General features: G+C 38.4%; 2 protein-coding genes across 4 annotated transcripts in view; one reads left to right on the top strand and one right to left on the bottom strand.

Moving 5' to 3' along the window:
* The window catches only part of SOS1 (SOS Ras/Rac guanine nucleotide exchange factor 1), a 145731-nt gene extending 125073 nt beyond the window's left edge, over window positions 1-20658 (top strand). Inside the window, exons 18-23 of one of the 2 annotated variants that reach the window (XM_004765523.3) lie at window positions 5142-5314; window positions 5535-5651; window positions 6889-7153; window positions 12946-12990; window positions 14692-14810; window positions 15700-20658. In XM_004765523.3, the coding sequence (XP_004765580.1) occupies window positions 5142-5314; window positions 5535-5651; window positions 6889-7153; window positions 12946-12990; window positions 14692-14810; window positions 15700-16191 (1211 nt within the window). In that variant the 3' untranslated portion in view covers window positions 16192-20658. The remainder of the gene's footprint in view (window positions 1-5141; window positions 5315-5534; window positions 5652-6888; window positions 7154-12945; window positions 12991-14691; window positions 14811-15699) is intronic. The other variant, XM_004765524.3, reaches the window with a different exon arrangement.
* The window catches only part of ARHGEF33 (Rho guanine nucleotide exchange factor 33), a 128644-nt gene that overhangs the window by 22099 nt on the left and 84426 nt on the right, over window positions 1-22119 (bottom strand). The window lies entirely within an intron of this gene.

The following is a 22119-nucleotide window of genomic DNA, read 5'->3' on the forward strand; positions in this document are numbered from 1 at the left end:
TGTTCCCCACCTATGTTCTTGGCAAAACTATTGAATTCATTTATTTTCTCTTTCTGGTAGAACTTTTTTCTTTCTTTTTTTTTTTTTTTAATTATAAGAATACAGATTGAGGGGCACCTGGGTTACTCAGTTGGTTAAGCATCTGCCTTGGGCTCAGGTCATGATCCCAGGATCCTGGGTTCGAGTCATGTGTTGGGCTTCCTGCTCAGTGGGGAGCCTGCTTCTCCCTCTTCCCTGTGCCCTAGCTCATGCTTTTTCTACTTCTCTCTCTCTCTTCCTCTTTCCCTCCCACTCTCTCTCTCAAGTAAATCAATAAAATCTTTTTTTAAAAAAAGGTACAGGGCGCCTGGGTGGCTCAGTGTGCTTAAAGCCTCTGCTTTCCACTCAGGTCATGATCCCAGGGTCCTGGGATCGAGCCTCGCATCAGGCTCTCTGCTCAGCAGGAGCCTGCTTTCTCCTCTCTCTCTCTCTGCCTGCCTCTCTGCCTACTTGTGATCTCTGTCAAATAAATAAATAAAATCTTTTTTAAAAAATTAAAAAATAAAAAAATTTTTTTTAATTTTAAAAAGGTACAGATTCAGTCAGATTTAATTTTTAAAATTGGATATATCTTACATAAGATCTAGTAAGCTAGAAGTGTAGATCGTGCCCTATGTGGGCATTACAGAAGACACACAGACCTTCCACAGTTCCAAGAGGAACGAGTGTAAAGACAATTTGATAAGGAGTTAAGGAACAATTTTAAAATAGTTTACAAAAAGAGAATCAAGAAGCAGATGTATTAAAGTCCATGTATTTGAAGTGTGGTGACTATGGTGTGAGTTCATACAAGGGAGCCTTGGAAAGACCCGGGTCAACCTGATACTCAACTTCATGCAGACTGTACACAAGTATTTCTTGACTACCTCTCAAGTATCAGGGACTGGGTCAGGTGCTTAGAAAAAGCGAAAACTACATAGTCCCTCCATGTATTTACTGAGCTTCTGGTCACACTACTTGTGATGGGCACCACTTGTGAGAGGTGAAAAGAAACTTGAGGGCCTATTCATCCAACTCCCTGTGTGGCCCCTGCTATCCCGTCACCCTGATTGATGAGCACTGATTCACACAAACTGAACTCACTAAAGTACCCTCTCACAGACTTACGAACTTACATAACTGATCTTCATAATATGTTGTTACGTGAAAAAAAAGTTTCAGACCTCTAGAGTACGATTGCATTGTGTTTTAAGGTCGGCCATGTGATCTGGTGAGTGAACACAAGCCTGTAGCTAGTGTGCTAGGCTCAGACCTAGCCACCCGCCAGCCTTCCTACCCATTTGTGCTTATCTTCCTGGTTATTGAGCCTTTTCTGTTTCAAGGTCAGTTCTCCTACCTCTAAGAAGATCTTGTTCCCCAGTTCCTGGGGTTAGCCACACAGTTTTTCATGGTTCTGACCAGAGGGTAGAGCCAAATGTTCTCGCTGCTGCTTAATTCTGTCTCATCTATATGTGTAGCTTGCAGAAACTCCTTCCAGATTCTTATCCTTAATTCTGGGGGCTGGTTTTTTTGATTTTTTTCCCCCTCTCTATGGGAGGGTCAGGGATAGTATCTGATACTTTTACTTCCTCTGTCACCTTGCCAGAGTTCTAATGCAGGGCGTTTGCTGGCACTACACCATTTACAGAATAAAAGTCAGGCAACTTCTCCTTCTGAACTTTTCCCAGACTGAGAATGTATCTCAGTTTTTCTCCATATACCAAAGTGGTATATACACACACACACACACACACACACACACACACACACACATATCACTATCTCTAGATATATATATAGGCAAACTAACATTTCCTCTAAGGTAAAAGGACATAGATTCTTCCTTCAGCCAAGCCTCACCCAAGTCTGCAACATTGGCTTTGCTCTTTCCTGTCATACAGCTCTATAGTTCCGTGTCCTGCTTCTGTTTCTTGTCAGTCTGCTTCCTCTCCACTCTTGTTTCCTGCTGTTTTAGGATTGACTCTTATGTCTCTTGCATCCTGAGCTGTTCTTCAAATGCTTTCTCTTCTATTCTGAAATAATCCACTGAGCCACCCAGGCGCCCCTGTGCTGCTTTTTATTCATTCAGAAACAGTGTTGAATGCCTCTACATACCAAGCCCAGGGCTAGGTGTCAAGAATCAAGAGACAAAACACAGTCTTCCCCTCAATAAGCTCTCTTCAAAGAACAGAAAAATAAATTTAGATGTAGTAAATGTAATATTGCATCACAGAAATGTATCAATTGAAGTATGAACCCAGAACCTTGAACAGCCACTTTTTCCCTAGAAAGGCTGAAAAAGGCATCAGCACCATGTGAAACCTTACCCCACTTCATTATTTATGGTCTAGTGCTCTGCTTTCCCTCTCCCCAGACAGCTGTCACCAGAGCAGGGTATGTAAAAGGATCTATTGAAAAAAATTAACCTTCAACAGGGTATGATATTCAGGTCTATTTATACATTTGTACTACATTTTTTACTCAAACTATATATATATAGAGAGAGAGAGAGGATCCATGCTTAAACATTTTTTTTTACTGGTCATGTATGATCAACAAAATTTGGATACCACCTCTTTGATCATTTGTTTTCCTTTTAATTAGCCATTAATATGTCATAAAGTAACTTCCAGATTCTGTCCTGAACTCTCCCAAAATGCTACTTGTAAGCATGTTCACAGCTTCATTCAAGTATACTTTCAACAGCTCCCACCTCCCCTAACTGATGACCCCCGTGTTCCCAGGGGCCATCTTGTACCACCACCCAGTTCACCAGCCGGGCACAGAGCAGAGGCCGCCTTCCCACCCGCCCCGTCCCTGCCCTGCCCACTTCAGTTAACCCTTGTGCAGCCTGCCCCTTAAATACGCGTACACTTCCCTCTGTCCCTGGAGACCCTCAGACAGCCATCAACAGCTCACCAGGACCCACGTTCATCCTAACTGCTCGACCTGCTTCTAATCTGCACTCCTTCTAACCCATTTGGCTTCATAGTACAGCCAGAGTAATCCTTCTAGAATGCAGAGATGCTAATAATCTCCTGTGAATAAAAATTAAGCTCTTTTTTAAAAAGGCTCTTCATGATCCAATCCAGCTGCTGCTACCCACAAACCCTTCACAGTTGGGCCATCAGTGTGTGACCGGTATGGAAAGTTGACTCCAGGCTGCCCTGAAATATGCGTACTATATGGATATGTGTGTCCGACTGAACAGTGAGCTGAGTGCATCTTGCGACAGAGTGTAGCGGAGCATAGAACTGGCTGCAAGTAAAAGAGCCGAGTGACAGGCAGATGTGGACGATGAAAAGCCTGTGCATATGAGAACACATGGAACATCTGTCCTACGAATGCAAATCAAGGGTAGCCTAGGTGCTAAGAGCGAGCCAACAAATACACTTAAAAACTGGATACTTTTTAGAACCAAACAGGCATTGATGTCTATCATGTTTCATTATTGCTGACTTGTTCACTGAGCTTCAATCATTTAATCTTTTCAAGAAGGTAGCCAGATATTGTAGCATTTGAAAATAGGCCTCTATCACAAAGCCTTCAGAACCACTGAAGTGTGATTAGAACAAAAGTGCCTGTTCTGTTCCTTCTGCTCCTACAGTGCACAGCCTGTAGCAGTCGGGGGTGAGGACTCCTAAGCCCTTGCCTGTCTCTGTCTTCATAACCTGCATGCGCCTCCCCCAGACCCCACACCAGACCCGTCCACTCCGGCCGTACGGTGCAGCGTGCTGTCTCTGACAGTGCCTCCCAGGCTTCATCACAAACCAGTGCCTTCAGACACACTGCCACTCTGCTTACAGTGTCCCTCCATCTCACTCAATTAAACTGCACCTCGTTTTTGAGATTTACTGTAAACATCACTTCATCTGTGATGTTTTTTCTGTTCCCACCAACCCAAGGCAGAGTCAGGCATGCCTTTGTGCCCGCCTAGCATCTTACGCACGACCACTAATACAGTACTTACCCAACTGTACTGTAGCCCGCGTTCAAAGCTCTGAGCTCCTTGAGACCTGGGACTGTGCGTGTCGTTCATCTTTGTATCTGCAGTACGTAATGCAGTGCTGGGCGTGCAGAAGAGACTCAGTGCTTGTGTACTGGGGGAGTGAACTCAGATCTTCAGACACACCCTCTCTTTCCCCAAAGCATCACAGTCAGTACTTTAGGGGAAAAGGCAGAAGCTTAAGAGAATAGGCCAAGACTAGCAATAATGGCATCAACAATCACAACCACAACTAATTAAGCATTTACTTTGTCAGGCCCTATTCTAAGCATATACATAAACTTACTTCTCAAAGCAACCCTGCTATCGTCATTTTACAGATGAGAAAACCAAGGCAGAGAGAAGCTAAGCAACTTGCACAAGACCACACAAGTAGAAAGCAGCAGTCGGCTCCAGGACCTTTATGCTAAAACAGAAAGGAACTAAGGTGCTCCTGGCACCAGAGGGCCTTGTAAAGAATGAAAGTGCCTGTTGTTTGGGTCCTTCTCCTCCTCCTCCTGTGCACAACTTACAGTGATGTGGAAACAGGAGCTCAGTTATGAGATTAATTCTAGAAGTCCTGAAGACTAGAACAGACATAAATTACATGCAGTACTGTGTTCAGTAGGCTTGCAGATCCTTCCACATTCCCACGAATAACCCTATCCAAACAGTACTATGTCTGAATTACAAATCCTAACAGCCCTTGAGTAAGCAGAAAATAATGATCCCTTAATTTAACATTTTCCCCTCTGGCCAGAAATGTATGTTATTAAGTGATGGGTTATACTCAAAGTTCCTATAACAGGACAGTGACTTATGTCAAATACCATATGGTTTTAGAGATATGGAAAATTGAGTTATTCCTCCTGATAAAGCCGTTAAATTTTGTTAAACTTGGTCTCCCTTTTTCTCCTGTATTTATTATACTTAAGTGCTACAGAAGAATTTTATACTTATAAAAATATCCCTCTCGATATTTAGTTAGCTGGTTTCTCATTGAATGGAAATCTGTGTCTTAAATCTTTGGTTATGGTGATTGAGATAGTACAATGTAATATGCCTACGATTACTGACAAAGAAAAAGAACTAGCTGGTTCCTTTTTTATCCTTAAAATAATTTTATTATATCTTCTAGGAATTTACCTAACTAATATCTTGAAAACAGAAGAAGGCAACCCTGAGGTCCTAAAAAGGCATGGAAAAGAGCTTATAAACTTTAGCAAAAGGAGGAAAGTAGCAGAAATAACAGGAGAGATCCAGCAGTACCAAAATCAGCCTTATTGTTTACGAGTAGAATCAGATATCAAAGTAAGTTGAATTATTTGAGGATGCATCTTTCCAATTAAGTTGATAAACCGGCTGATGAAATGCAGGTTTATTTCATAGAGGAGATAAAGGAAAATAAAGCTAAAAATAACTCAAAATTTCTTATACTGTTAAATGTTTTCTTAAGTTACTTTTGTGAATTTCAAACTGCATTTTAAATAATTGATATTAATAACTGTTTATTTCTTTGCATTTATTTTAGAGGTTCTTTGAAAATTTGAATCCAATGGGAAATAGCATGGAAAAAGAATTTACAGATTATCTTTTCAACAAATCCCTAGAAATAGAACCACGAAACCCTAAGCCTCTTCCAAGATTTGTAAGCATTCACATTTCTGTTTTTTTCATACTTATATATTTTTGCAGTTATCTGTGTCTGGTGATGTCATCACTACATGTGTTACGCAGATTAGTTTTCCATGAGGGCATTCAGGGATGAAGTGTACATGTGATGGATAAAAGTAATGAATGAATGCTTATTAAGTATGTTCAGGAATATCCCACTTGACTGCAAATAAGTGAGCATTATTAGTAATCTTAAAAAATCCTGATAGATGAAGAAATTGGCAAATATGTTTTTTTTAAACAAAAATATTGAGATATAAGGGCAGGGAATTTGATTAATTTATACTAAATCACTTATAATAAACATATGCATTTATGACTTTTTTCTAAAGTAATGACTTATGAGAACTTTTAACCATGAATCATTAGCCATAAAAATAAGTTTGGTTAAAGATACTTTTGGTGGGAAAGTAAAGTTTCCATTGTTTCTTAGTGCCTGGCCAGTTTTACATATAGTATCATCACCACACTGCTCTGAATATAATCTGTCTTCTTCACAAGAAAGTAAAAAAAATCAAGAAGTAAATATAAATGGCTTCCTTAGTAACCAAGATAAATTTCAAAGTCTCTGTAAACTAAAGGTTATGCAATTAACTCCCAGGAAAATTTCTCAAGGCCTAAAATGGTTTTTTAAAGGATGGATTAAAAACAGCAAATTAGACATAGCTATATAGTCTTGCTCCAAAGAGGCTTGCTAATAGCACTAAGAAAATTTCACAAAACTAACATACACGCACACAGATGAAAACTGAAGCAATTTAATGCACTTGTAAATAGCTCAAATGATTCCAACATCACAGTATTACAGCATCATAAGGTATCATAGTTCATAATAATGATCCTGGCTTTTCCAGCAAGGTTAAGTTAGTTCAACAAGTTCTGTTTAAAAAGCCAGAGAAATCTACAGCATATCTTAGAAATATTTCCATTCAAAAATATTAAGATAACAAATATAAAAATAAATTTTTAGGAGTAAAACTCAGCTATTTAAAAAAAATTCATTGCCTAACATTTTAGACAGCCAAGGCTTTATGGAAATGGGATGTTAATATTTTAACTTGGACACTTTGATTTTAATCATTATATAACTTATTTAATAGTGGTTTATGGTTTTCCTAGATATTAGTTGAGTTTTACCCAGACATATAGAGAAAAACTTTCCTTTTTGTTATGGTGTTGTAAATACTGTGTTTCTTTTATTATGTCTGCAGCCAAAAAAATATAGCTATCCCCTAAAATCTCCTGGTGTTCGTCCATCAAACCCAAGACCAGGTACCATGAGACATCCCACACCTCTGCAGCAGGAGCCAAGGAAAATTAGTTACAGTAGGATCCCTGAAAGTGAAACAGAAAGTACAGCATCTGCACCAAATTCTCCAAGAACACCGTTAACACCTCCTCCTGCGTCTGGTGCTTCTAGTACCACCGATGTTTGCAGCGTTTTTGATTCCGATCATTCGAGCCCTTTTCATTCAAGTAGGTGCTAATATTCTAAGTGCTTTAAAGTAATTGGTAGTATTATATGTGCTAGAGGTGGAAAGAATCTGTATAACTTTCTTATTTTTTGTAAATTTGTAGACAAATACCATTTCAAAAGATATTATAAAAATATAAAGCAAATTGTAAACCCCAGCAACTTGAAATTTTAAAAAACCTATTGGAATAGTGTTCTTTAAATTTACTTTAAATTTAAATTTACTATACTTTACCAGAAGGTCTGGTGACAAAATTGGTAATTGAAACTTGATTTGAGCACTTGTTTTCAACTGGTGAATTTAACATGCGTTCCTCATATCTAGAAGAAACAAAGATAACTCCTAAAATCTGCAAGAATTTTCAGTCCAGTTCTTTAAATGCTGCCTCCAAAAATATTATATTTGAATACTACTCAGTACATCCTTCTCTTTCCACCAAACTCTGTGGGTCTCAAATTTTCCAGCAAGTATCCAGTTTAAACTCCTACTTAACCCTTTCTCAGTCTACACCATCTGGCAGCTACTGCACAGCACTGCTAATACACTGTCTGTGCTTTCGAGCCCAGCCATACAGATCTGACAGACTGCATACTGTCGCTCCTTCCTTTCTTATTTCTGGATCAGTGCTGTCTAGTAGAAATACAATGTGAGCCACGTGTGTACTTTAAGTGTTCTATAGCCACATTTAAACAAGCAAAAAGAATTAAGTGAAATTAATTTTAATAATATATTTTATTTAACTTAGTGTGTTAAGCTGCAGTATTATCACTGCAACATGAACTCAAAGATAAGAATTTATTGAGCTATTTTACATTCTCCTTTTTGTTCTAAATCATCAAAATCCAGTATGCATTTCACACTTACAGCACATCTCAACTCAGACTAGACACATTCATGTGCTTGTTAATCCACATACAGCTTGTGACTTCAAAACACTACAGCTCAGCTCCAGCCCTTGGAAGAGGCTGTGTTAGATATGTAGGTCACCCTGCTTCCACTCATCTTCTAGTCAATACCACGTGGAGCTTTAGAGCTCTAAGAGCAAATGGTCTCTTTCTGTTTGCTCAGTACTAAATCAAAACTTGAATCCTATCACCTTTACCCTCCTCAGCCACTTCCACATGCTCTTCTCATTGGCTGTCTCAGCTCATGTACAGATCAGGTACTACGCTGGTACCTGACAGAGCAGAACCCAGTCCTGAGAGACAGCATGCTGTTATTGTGGGGAAGGAGGTCGAGAAGCAGGTGACCGAGGAGTTAGGAATCCGATGTGGGATCTTAGTCTGCTAGTGAGCTTTCCGATTTTAGATAAAAGACTTTCTGTGCCTTCTGGGAATCCAGCTATAATTTTAAGGTTTCTTCCAATTCAGAGGCTATACCTTTTTAACAAAAATCAACTTAAAAGTATTCTTCTGAGATTTGGTCCAGAATCCTATTTATTTATTCCTGTGTTGTATTAATACATTCCTAGTTAGCCAGCAGTTTGTCCTGTCTTTTTACAACCTAAAATGTGTTTGAACTACTACATCTTGGCTTTATTTGGCTACTGGGCATTATGGAGTCACGTTATATACATACTAAGCTACTCAGGTATTTTTGGTAAGTTCAGACAAACACCAGGTTAAAAAAACTCCCATTTATTTTCCCCAATTCATAAACCCTCTCAAGTTAAGTAATAAAACCAGCACTTTTTGCTGTATACCCAACCCAAAATCATTATTAATTCTGTTTGCAGGATTTTTTTTTCTTAGTGCAGATAGCTGTGGTCTATAGTATAAAGATTCAAAAAAAAAAAAAAAAAAGGTTCCCACATAAATAAATTATTGAAATCATGTGAAAGCTATTAATTGCAGATTCTACTTCTCTCAGTTTAAAAAGTAGCTAAAAATGGAAGCGGTAGGAAAAATGGGAGGTAAGCACATTAACATTCCCTGCTAGTGCTGAATCTTTAAAGCAGTTGGTCATAGAGGGAAGAAGGAATCATTCACGAATGCAGTGCTCTGTCCTATGTGGCAAGGGAATAGTATTCAACAGCTGGAAGGTGAAGAAACCACTGTTCCAGGAGTTAGGCTTTATAAGCTTAGCTTGGAGAGTTTTCTCAATTTCACTTTCTTTGTGTTAAAGAAAATTCCTGCTACCATTCCCTTTGCTCTTAGTAAAAACTGAAAATAACTGGTTTTGAAATCCAAGAAGCCAACATAATATGAAACCATCTGTATGCTCAGTCCCTTACATAAAACTTACCCATGGCCTTCGTGTAGCCAAGGTTGTGCTGTACTGATGACCCCACTTCTGCTCAACAGACCTGCTAGGACTTTGGGGGTTGCCGGAGCTCCCGGCTTGCCCACTGTGTTGCTCCCACAGAGAGAATTCCTGCATCCTCAGGGCCTGTCAGGAAAGAGCTGCTGTGCCTACATTCTTAGGTCATCTGGACATATTCTATTCAGTACAAACCAGCAGAAAGTTCCATTGCCTAAGTTTTTCAAAAGGCGAAGTTTGATTAGAATTTTTGATGGGTTTTAATAGTGCTTTTTTTGCTTCTTACATTTTTGTCTTGAAAAATAATTTACTTTAAAACCATAATTAATCAGCCAGTATCTAGTGCCTGTCTCTCTCTTTGTCAAGCACTTACACATCACATCTTCTCTGGTAAAGCTCATAATCTTTCTGAGAGGTGAAAAATAATCGTCATACAAAGAAAATCATAGTTAACTGCTTTAACCATTGCTAATGCCATGATTTTCTTTGTACTATGTTTATTTTCACTCTCAGTAAGATTGCAGGCTTTACCAGAGAAGATACATAGGGCTCAGCAAAATGCTAAATGAGTGGGGAAGACCCAGTCCTGTGGAAGTTTACACAAAGGGGACCATAGGATGGGCACGAGTGGGCATGGGAAGCTTTGTGGTGAGGACAGAGAGGGAAGGAAACTGGCCCCTCCCTACGCAGGACCCTCCCCCTCAGAGCCCTGCCTTATATTGGCCTGGTCAGCTCCACCTTTGCGGTGGTGAGGACAGACACCCATCTCCCTGCTGGTGTGTTTCTGCTGCCATCACAAGGTGGAGAGGAGGAAGACCTGTTCTAGGTGCCTGTTCGAAGCCCGCCTGGTCATGAAAGGGAGCCGGAGGTCCCACCTGGCCTTGTGCTGCTGATGGGCTTCAGCTCTAGCCCTCAGGAGAGGAAGCTCTGACCACAGAAGAGGTATTCCAGGCATTTCAAGCTGGAATGTAAGGCTTTTCTTCACAGAAGATTGTTGTGGGCACTTAGTTTCTAATCTCAGATACATTTGCATTTAACAGGCTTTTGTGACTTTAAGAAGTTATTGGTGATTTATAGAATTTTTTCCTATAGGAAGAGCTTGCTCCTATTTTCAAGAAGGACCCAGTTATAAACTGAAAAGTATCTTCAACAGGGTTTTAATCCTGACTGTACAGTATGATCTCCTGGGACTCTTAAAAAACAACATATATCCCCAGCCTGCACTTAAATTAGACTGGTTTGGGCACTAAGAAATCAGTATTTTTTTTTTTTTTTAAAGCTTTCCAAAGGCATTGAAATGTATAGCCAAGTTTGAGAACCACTGACCTTTTATCTGGGATTTATTTTATTTTTTTTTTAAGATTTTATTTATTTATTTGACAGAGAGAAATCACAAGTAGATGGAGAGGCAGGCAGAGAGAGAGAGGGAAGCAGGCTCCCTGCCGAGCAGAGAGCCCGATGCGGGACTCGATCCTAGGACCCTGAGATCATGACCCGAGCCGAAGGCAGCGGCTTAACCCACTGAGCCACCCAGGCGCCCCTTATCTGGGATTTAAATCTCACAATTAATACTACTTTTTTAATTAATTTGGCTTCATTCCTAAGTCATTATCAGTAAATTTGTGCAGTACCTAGCTAGTATAGAATTTCTAGTATATAGTTTTTTGTTTTTGTTTTTTTAATTTATTTGACAGAGATCACAAGTAGGCAGAGAGGCAGGCAGAGAGAGAGGAGGAAGCAGGCTCCCTGCTGAACAGAGAGCCCGATGCGGGGCTCAATCCTAGGACCCTGGGATCATGACCTGAGCCGAAAGCAGAGGCTTTAACCCACTGAGCCACCCAGGCGCCCCTCTAGTATATAGTTTTAATTAAAGCATGAATAATTCTAAAGGAGGTTTTTTTTTTTCTTTAGCATTTTCTAGACAGTGAGACCAAGAAATTCATTGAAAATGACAAATCAGAAAAGTGCCCATTAACTTACCAAACACAGAAACCTAAATCTGTGCCATACACATATATATAAATATGAGCAAAGCCAAGTCTGTGAATAGACAGGTGTGTATACATAGGTATCATAATACTTTCTAAAAGCCTACAGTTTGTAGCAGTCATAAGGTTTGTGTTTTTGTTTTATTCCCATCTTGTACTAAGTATACTACCATGCTCTTGAGGCTTACCTCCTGGGAGGTATATTTGTTTCCTTTCCAAGAAAAGTGGAAAAAAATAATAAAGTGGGTAAACGCTACAGGTAAATATACCCCTTTCATCCTTGTTCCATCATAGGCGCCTAATAAATAGTGGAGCAAATCATTGACAGAGCAACAGCTTCATTTACAATCAAAGAGTATAAAAATTAATTATACTCTTCTGAGAGATAACTTAGTACAATTAGCTGGATTGCTACCCTTGGTAACTATGGCCTCCACATAAATATCCGTGCATAAGGAGAGGGGGTTAACGGGATACGTTGCTAGAAATTGGGGCTCTGTGGGAAATAAACCCACCATATCTATATAAAAAGCAATCACATTAATAGTCTTGCCACTGAACCTGGAACATAAAATTATCCTTGTTCAAGGCAGTTAGAAAAAAAACAATGGTCCAAATTGTTTGAGTGATGGTCTGTTGTACAAAAAGAGAGAGAAAAGAACTGAATTTTTAAAAAATCAGCTCAGACGAGTGCTACAGGAATTGTTTTTGTCTTTGGATATTACAGGTTCAGTATGTTGGTAACAGGAGGCAGTGTCACATCGATGATTATGTTTGGAGTCAGTACAGATCACTTGGCCTCTTGTCTCACTTTTCTACTTTAGTGCTCTTGGGGCTTTGGCTTTTATGGTTTTCAACTCTTTTTTTTTTTTTTAAGAAGCATTAATGTTGTTGAAATTAAACATTCTAAATTTGTCAGTGAGTTTCCTGTGTAAAATGTGCCTAAGCACCAAATATTTATTGATTTTTTTAAATGTTCAAGAATATAGAAGGAAAGGGCTATATCACTTCCAAGCTTGTTTTGTAATATCCAGAGCTGTAACTATTTTGCAATGAAACTATACACTGCAAGAACATTTTCAAAAATATATAATAATATTAGTAAAAAATTCCCTTTTATTTTTCAATTGACATAACATAAATTCATTATTTAGTACATTTGAGTTTTCAAAATAACCTTTAGTAAATGACATATTTCTGTATGTCCAGCTGAATTTTTTTTTGCTTAAATTGGGTTTATACATTTTTTAAAAGTCTTCCACTAACAGAGCATATTTTAGTTTTCTCATGAATGCTTTCATTTACTTGCTTTGACATCAGGTAGTGAATCTAAAAGGAATCTTCAAAATTCCCAATATAATGTCAGCTCAGTTTAATTCTTTATTTTTCTCAAAAGAAGTCATGAGCTTTTACTAAAGACTGTTGTACCATTCTTTACAATTAGAATGACAAAAATGACATTTTGATCATAAATGCATTTTTACAGATGAGTTGAATTTATCAATGAAAGAAAAAAAAATCCACTCTTTCTTGTTTCCTTTCACAGGCAGCGATACCGTCTTTATCCAAGTTTCACTGCCCCATGGCCCAAGTTAGTATATTTGGTTTAAGACTCCTAATTCTTGCTTTGGCTTTAAAAATCAAACCAAGTGTAACCTTCCCTGCTAAAACTCCTCTTGGGTCTGGCAGCCTTGGGGCCTTGCTTGCAGTATCAGAAGTGAGGGCTTCACTTGTGTGCTATCTTCTGATCATAAATGATTTGCTTCAACTTAGATACTTTTCATGCTTTTTGTAAAACCTGTTTTCTCTTGTAAAAGAACATTTTTATATGGGCGACTTCCACATTTAACCATTTCACTTTTCCAACTATAGAGTTCTAAATATATTTTAACCCCCATCTTTAAAACAAACAAACAGCAAGAGCATGCATGCGCGGATGGGAATGCTGGCAGCTACCGCAGTGTCAGTCACAACGTGCACTTAGCCTGGCGACGGCACAGACTCTGGGCAAATGACTATTACTTGACGTTAGAAGAACTACCTTATCATTGTAACTCCTTAAATTATACAGCCTAAATATTCATCACTGTTAAGCAAAATAAAGTTCCACTGTAGACATTTGCTTTTATTTTTAAAGTCAACTAACAATTCACCAAATGATTTCATAAGTTTTCAGCTAACTAGTGGTTTTGCTGTCCTTCATACCAATGATTTCAAAATATATACAATGGAAAACATTAGTTATAAGTGAAATTAATTTACTTTATATTTATAGTCTCTTAAGAAAAAAGGTAGGTCAAAATGATCAAAATAATACCAGTACACAAAGTACTGTCTAAGTTCTATATTTTAAGTTTTAACTGACAAAATAAAAGCTGTCGATGCTTAAAGGAAAACAAGAACCTGCCATGTATAGTCCTGACTGATCATTTATATATTTTTTCATATCTTCTTTATACTGTTCACAAACTAACAACTTACATAAATGTTGTCTTTCAGAATGTAATGACTTTATGCCTATATTATGCCCTCATCATCATAAATGTCTGGAGGATAAGTTCTAATCAGAAGCTTTACTTACCTTTGTTGTGCTGGTTCCTCAGCTTATTCTTAAATCAGGTTCACTAGATTCTAGTGTAATTTCTGTTTTTATCAGGGCTGCCTCCGTCATCTTAAATAGCTCCATCACAGTTAAAATTTCTCAGATTAGAGTACGATGAACCTGATTTTGCTCACCCGCCAAGGAGAGCCAGCTTATACCTAAGCAAAGTGTGGAGAGACACTCCCCCAACCCACATGAGCTCTCTCCTTGGCATGCTTTGAGAGAATCCCTGGGGAGAGCAGTTAGGATCAGAAACGAATCCCAAAGACCATCTAGTAAAGGCAGGGAAACTCTATACTAATAAAATCAAAGAAAGTAAATGAGCCCATTACAAAATTACCAGTCCAGAAGTTTGTAGTAGTTTGCTGTTTCTCCCAGATATCTGAGAATCCTACCCAAATAAAAAATTCCAATAATAGATTAACAGTGGGAATGTTATTTTGTTCAAGAAGCAAAATAACAGAATATCTTAGGCAATTTTTTTTTTCTGAAAATCTTGCTGAGAAATTTCTGCATGCTTTTATAGTAGTTTGCTTTAATAAAGGAAATACTATTGTGTATTGGTCTATTAAACTGCTTTTGATAATTCTGTACATTTCTTTTAATATAAGCAGTTTCAACTAAGCTTTTCAGGATTAAGAGATGAAATAAAATTCGTGTGAACTTTTAAAAAAATGTAACATCCCACAGGATCTGCTTCAGTATCATCTATAAGTTTAACCAAGGGCACTGATGAGGTGCCCGTCCCCCCTCCTGTTCCTCCACGAAGACGGCCGGAATCTGCCCCCGCCGAATCTTCGCCATCTAAGGTAAGTAGAGAGCCCTGTTACCTGGACACTGGGGTCATTACGGTTACATGACAATCATGCCCCCGTGTCTGGTTTAGTTCCCACAGGATTAGACCAACATTTCAGGTTGAGCTTAATAGAGTCTAGACGAGGGCCAGATACAGATTTACCCTAAGTAGTGTGTTTATTTCCTTTCTTCTGAATGCAGTATTTTTTTTTTATGTTTTCAAAACGCTTATAAATCTTAATTATGGGTAATGTCAAGAAAAAAACAGTTTTAATCTGTAAAGAATAATGTCTCAAGCAGAGACTATAAAGAGAGAAAGAAGCGAAGAGGTGTGAAACTTCATATGAAGCACTATGTTAAGTGAAAATTAAACATTACCTATCTGAGCCCCTTATCATAAATCTGACATGCTATTAAATGGGATTTGCATGACAGTTCTGGGTTGGAAGAGACCTTAAAGGCTTATTATAGCCATTTTTTGCACTTGTTTAAGCTTCTTTCTTTGTCAGCCATTAACCTGATTCACTGGTTCTGTGTCTCCAGAGAGCAGAGCACCTGGACACGTCAAGCTAGTTTGCAGAACATCATAAAATGTTAATATAGTAAGTTCAAAATTATAAAATGAACTTATGTTAAATCATAAATGAATTTATACTAGATTGACTGATAGGTAAGCAGTAGCAAACAACAAAATTTTGAGAAAAATAAAAACTGAGGGGAAAAAAACCTCAATAAATTGGCATAATCCCTCATTTAAAACATACGGCAGAACTCCCTGTTCACTCCTAGGGTGCTACCAATAAATAGTGTGTTTGAAAACCCCAAATTAATTCGTAATATATTCATGCTACTACACTAATTATTAATCAGTTTGTGTTTTATTCTTTTTCTCATTTGTGTTAGATTATGTCTAAGCATTTGGACAGCCCCCCAGCAATTCCTCCTAGGCAGCCCACATCAAAAGCCTATTCGCCACGATACTCCATATCAGACCGGACCTCTATATCAGACCCTCCTGAGAGCCCTCCCTTATTACCACCACGAGAACCTGTGAGGACACCTGATGTTTTCTCCAGCTCACCACTACATCTCCAGCCTCCCCCTTTGGGCAAAAAAAGCGATCATGGCAATGCCTTCTTCCCAAATAGCCCTTCCCCTTTTACACCACCTCCTCCTCAAACACCCTCTCCTCATGGCACAAGAAGGCACTTGCCGTCGCCACCACTGACACAAGAAGTGGACCTTCCTTCCATCACCGGGCCGCCTGTTCCTCCACGACAAAGCACTTCTCAGCATATCCCTAAACTCCCTCCAAAAACTTATAAAAGGGAGCACACGCACCCATCCATGCACAGAGATGGACCCCCACTGTTGGAGAATGCCCATTCCTCCTGAGCTTCTCTATTCCAGGACAGACGTTTTCCCAGCCCCAGATCCATTGCTGGCGATGGACGCACCGAACGTGCCAGCGCGGACGGGTCGAAACGACAGCTCCCAACACTAACGACTCTCCTTTGAGATGCAGCATAAGATGGTGGATTTTACCCGAGACATAATTATACAATGAAAATGGTATTCGTGTAGAATCTGGAAAGACTGATCTGGAGAGATTGGACAACTGATTGATTGCACCTGAAAATCAAGTAAAGGGACTTTTTCTAGCCAATGGGCAGGAGTCCTCTTTTTGTGAAGTGATCTTTATCATTAAGGGATGGAAAACACAGTCTAGTGTCCTGCAGGCCCACACAATGACAGTTTTTGTAATTCAAAATATGCACTTTTTAAAAAGAAATCTTAAACAGGGATCTTCACATCTCCTTTGTTTTTCTTTGCTTTTACTCATCCTACTTTAGAATATTTTCTTAAAAATCATTCAGAGGACTGTGAGGAGGGACTGTGGTGCCTGAGCTCGTTGGAGTCAAGGCCCAGCACTGTGCTGCAGTCCTGTTTACAGATTATTACAGTGAAGTGAATGGGTACCGAGGCTTCACCAAAGAGGTACTTTTTTTCTTTTTTTTTTTCTTTTGTTTTTTTTCTTTCTTTCCTTTTTTTTTTTTTTTTTAGGAGTAATTATACTAATTTTAAGAGCATTTCCCCACCCACCCTCCCTACACAAACAAAACGTGATGGTGTTGCCTTCAAATGAGAAGTTTTGTTTCATTAAGGTGACAGAAGAACTTTTTTAAAAATGTAACTGTCAAGTATTCGATTTACACTTAGGAGACTGTTAATCTATGCTAGATTGTTATTTTCCCCACTTCTCCCACAAAAGTTTACTGGTAATCCATGTCATGGCTCATTGCTGTCCCTCTAACCATACTCTGGAAATGCAGTCACCCAGTGTGAAAAGGAGCACTTGCTGGGCACCACTAACATCGTTCGTGTTTTACTGATAGTGAGTAATCAGCATATCTAGAATTACCTTGCATTGCCGAAATCATGTGTATATAGTGAATGTTATATAATAAACCTGGCAGGTCTGTTTTAATTTAATTGAATAAAGATAAAAATACTTTGTTTGGCTGGCATATATTAAATTATTATATGGAGAAAATGGTTGATTCTTATTTCTTTCAGTTGAAACACACACAGACACACACACAAAGCATAAAAGCACGTATTGTGGTACGCCTTGATTTCTAGTTCTGGATGTATGTATTCACCTTAAAGAATGATCTAAAGTTACAGTTTGGTATGTAGGGAAAAAATTGGGTTAGAATAGGATGGTTATCTTTTAAGCAGAACTTTGTAAGTTTTTAAATTTCCTAGGCAACATGTATACAGTTTATTAGTTTATATTAAACATTCTACCTTGCTTGAGGTCTTTGCTCTATCAAAACTATTCATAAGAGAACATCTGCCTACATCATTAGTATCATAATACGGATTATTCATGAAGCCTGTGTACTGATCTTCTGAGTCTAACCAATACTGTGAGTGAAATGCATGCAACTTGTTGAAGAGAAAAAGCTGTACGAATCTCCACGGCAGTGTCTGTGAGTGTGCGGTCCTCCATGCTGAGAGTCATCAGTTCATCAGTATGTGCATGTGTCCTCGGAATAATGAAGCAACATCTCAGCAGTTCTGTTAGCTATGCCATCAGAGACGTTTTTAAGAAGTGCTACATCATGGTGGAAACCTCATACTTTAATAATTTCCTGTGATATTTATTAGAGCATTAAATGTAATGTACATCACAGTAGTACAGCATATAGGCCTTTAAGACCGGAATGTTGATTGCATCATCATTAAGCAATCCATCCTATCATATCCTTTCTTATTTATTTGTTAGAGTTGAATCTTTTTCATTTAATATCTGTACCACTCCTATTAAGGTAGTCATCGTTCTCCTGGTAAAATGTCTCCTTTTAAAAGTTTCCCCCCAAGTTAATTTCAAATCCACTCTTGGGCACAAAGTGTCCATAAGACCATTCATTCAACAAGTGTTCATCTAAGCCTACTTACTAGTGCTGCTACAGTTAATCATAATACACATTCCAGAATCCCCCATGACTTTATATTAGATCACCCTCATTTTCCATAGGATTTCCCTTTATGTGTCTTATGGATCACTTCTCTTTTTAATTACTCCCCACCCCACTCCAAATGGGAACCTGACAAGTCACATTAGAGCCTATTCAATCTCTCTCTGGCCAGTGTGTTAGCCTAAAATAATGCTTTTCAACCCTGCTGACCTTTTAAAGAAGAAAATGTCAGATTTGGAGTTCTAATCCTACTTCTCCCAAAGGAAACCATTCTCCGACCCTAGTGGTTCTAGGAGACCACTTCACTGTGCATCAGCATTGTGGATAGAGGATATTTTTAATTCTGAAGTTGACATTTGGGTAAAAATATTTTCTGCAGTGGTAACTGACTAGAAAAACCCCAACTGGACGCCCTTAAACAGAGGTGAGAAAACTGTATCCTTGCCTTCTTCATACGTGAAACATTAACTAGCTGACAAATTAATTCTTTGTAATAACTAAAATATACTTATTCAGGGACAAGAAGTGGCTGAGAAGAGAAGTGCATCACCACAAAATTCTGCTTTTGAATCCAGGACATTACAAGACAGTCAATGCAGCATGACTATTTCTAAACCACATTCCAAAAATGGGACATTTCTTTTAGAAATGGAAATGTCCTTAGAAGGTTCATTATCTTTGAATCACAAAATAAAAATATTTCAAGGTTGAATTAGGTGGGCTGATAAACAGTAACAATAGAAAGCGAGGCTTTTCACATCTAGGAACTTTTTAAAACAGGAACAGATAAGTACATGTTTCTAAGTTTATTGAAATACAGATAATTGACTGTTCCCAGCCAGCCCTCCAATGTATTTTAAGAGTACAGACTTATCAGGAAATACACAAACATCGAAAGTTTCCTTAATTAAAGGCTGGGTATCAGATTATGTGTTTAGTGGGTTGCTATGCTCTATCAGCTCAAGAATGTTTTAATGGTTGTGAATTTAGGAAAGAGCACACCACACTAATACTACAATCAACACAACAGTCTAGTGAACAAGTACTATTTCACTTGGAGGCTGTATTATGTTTCTAAATTCTTCCTTAATGGGTTTTTCCACAAATTGAAAGTTACTCAAACCAAAATTTTAGTTGGTATCTATGACCATGACCATGATCTTAATTCTCAAGTTTAGCTTACTTTAGTCATGTATTTCATCCTTTAAATGATAGCTTAAATTTGGTTCTAAATGGCTCAGCAAAACAAATCATAAAAACGGAGGGAAAGGCTCCCAGTTAGTGTAGTATATATAGTGAGGAAAACCTTTTATTTCCTCCTGATTTAGAAAGAAAGGAATTTAACCATTTATTTCTTGGTATTCTGCTGCTATCTGTAGGTTCACTTACTCTTTTAACCTATATCATATGACTGTTGTCCTGTTGCACGTTAATCTTTACCAGTAAAAGAAACATCACAAGGTTAATATCGGTTTGGCTGAAAGAACTGTGCAGTAGAATTATTTGTAAAGGAAAGTGATGACTTATTTATTCAGTATTTTTCTCTTGAAACATCTCCTTACTAACTTAAAATCATTTCATAATCCCTCATATGTGAGCCAATGAAATATTCTGAGCTCTAGTTAAGAAGCATGAAGTCTATAGGATAAATCTAAACAAAAGCATTTGTAACTTGTTTTGTAAATTTCATGCCTTATTTTCCATTTTTGACACCGTAAAGTGCATTTTCTGTCAACTGTGAGCAAATTTCCCTTTGCCTTTAATGAAAATAGTGCATTAAGTAGCCAATTGCTGCAATTATAAAGCAAGTTCGCTAAAGGTGGATCCCACTGGACTACCACTCAAAGAAATCGATGCATAGGATGGAAGTCACATGTGGTGTGGCTTTAGGGAGACTGCACCTGTGCCAGACGCATGCCACTTTCAGTAGCTGCCAAATGTGCCTTTAATTAAGAACATCTCTAATTTTTTTCTTCAGATCAAGTCAGCATTTGGGGGCGGGATCAGGGCAGGGGACCTTGGGGTGCAAATATCTGGTGAAACTCACCAGAGAAGAAGCCTTTGTCAAAGTGACATGTATAACTTCAGTTGAAATGTGTTTGTGTGTATATATATATGTGTGTGTATTTGCCTTTGTTTAGTAGCACGGTATTTGCTGAAATAATCATCCAAAAAATTGCTCTGTCAGTCTTATTCTGATGTAAAAACAAAGTGCAGTCTACACATCTAATATGGCCTTTGTACCTAACCATGTTCGTAGGTAATCTTTGTACTCTGTGTGCAGCAGTATTTGGTTTGCATTTAAAGTGAAAATAATGGCTGTTATTTTTCTGGCATTACTAAGACAAACCGAAAAATAATAAAGAAAAATGCCTTATGTAGTCCACAAGTGTATTATTTTTGTATTTGAGAAAGCACTCCTCTCAGTGTCCGTCACCATTCTCCTTGAGCTTGTGCTTCCCACACAGAAATAGTTCACTCTCTGTAGTGGCCTTCTTAGAGAAAGTTCAGTATTTCCTTCTGTCTGAAGCCCTAGGACTAATGAGTGGGAGGCCCTTGGGATGAAAATTGATACTTTAGTGACTTTGGGTGTCACCTGGATGAAGTTTCAAAGGGCCAAGGAGAGCATGTATTCTATAAAAGTTAAGATACCACAATTCCTTGACAGGCGAGTTTTATCGAGACCTGTTGGAATGTGGCAGCCTGAGGTTTAACAATCCTTCCCAGGCTTAGCATTAAAAGATGTAGTTTTGGGGCACCTGGGTGGCTCAGTGGGTTAAGCCGCTGCCTTCGGCTCAGGTCATGATCTCAGGGACCTGGGATCGAGTCCCGCATCGGGCTCTCTGCTCAGCAGGGAACCTGCTTCCTCCTCTCTCTCTCTGCCTGCCTCTCTGTCTACTGTGATCTCTCTCTGTGAAATAAATAAATAAAATCTTTAAAAAAAAAAAAAAAGATGTAGTTTATGGTTATATGCTGCAAACAAATTTTTTAATGTGAGGTCATTCATGATGAACTACAGAATGTAAAAATTGATGAAAAACGTAGCAATCCAATACCCTCATTTAAAAAATTGGAGTGAGGCCTGGCCAGCATTCTGTACCATTCTGTGCCTGAGACAACAGACTCAACTTCAGTTCCAGGTGTACAGAGGGCTGCTCTCAGGACTAGCTAAAATTGATCTGGGGTTCACCCCTTGCCCCAACTCTAAAAACACAAAATCATTAATTTGTACAAATTCTATGTGTAAGCTACTGAAATCCAATTATGTATTATTGAGTACATTCTAGGTAATCAATTTAAGAGCTATAGGTAAGTAACATTAATACTGGTATTAGTCAACTTGGTTCTGAATTTGCTCTTGAAATGTCACTTCTGAATTTTAAGTGGGTGGTTTGCTTTTTTATTTATTTTAATCACATTAGCTCATCACACATTCAGAGCACTTAAATCTCTAGGGTATACCCCACAACAGGGGGGTTCTCTTTGCAGACAGATGCACATGGCTTCTAGAGAATTCCAAAACAGCTTATGCACATTCTATTGTTTTAAGACTCTTGATGCTCATTAGAGGCAAGAAAAGAATACAGTCCTTTTTTAGAAGCTACTCTCTCTACCTTCATGACTCATGAAGAAAAGAAAGAATCGCTGTGGGAGAGCACAATAAGCAGATGCCTTGGAATCACGTATCTGTGTTCACATTCTGGTTCCATTATTCATTATTCACTATTCCATTATTCACATCTATTCACTAGATGTGTGACTTTGGAGAAGTTACTTATATAATCTGAGTCTCTATTCCTCCTCAATATGTGAGGCTAATAATCCACTGGGGGACTCC

This window comes from Mustela putorius, unplaced genomic scaffold, assembly GCF_011764305.1.
Source record: "Mustela putorius furo isolate JIRA1106 unplaced genomic scaffold, ASM1176430v1.1 tig00000281_pilon_pilon_pilon, whole genome shotgun sequence".
In the NCBI taxonomy this organism is placed as follows: Eukaryota; Metazoa; Chordata; class Mammalia; order Carnivora; family Mustelidae; genus Mustela; species Mustela putorius.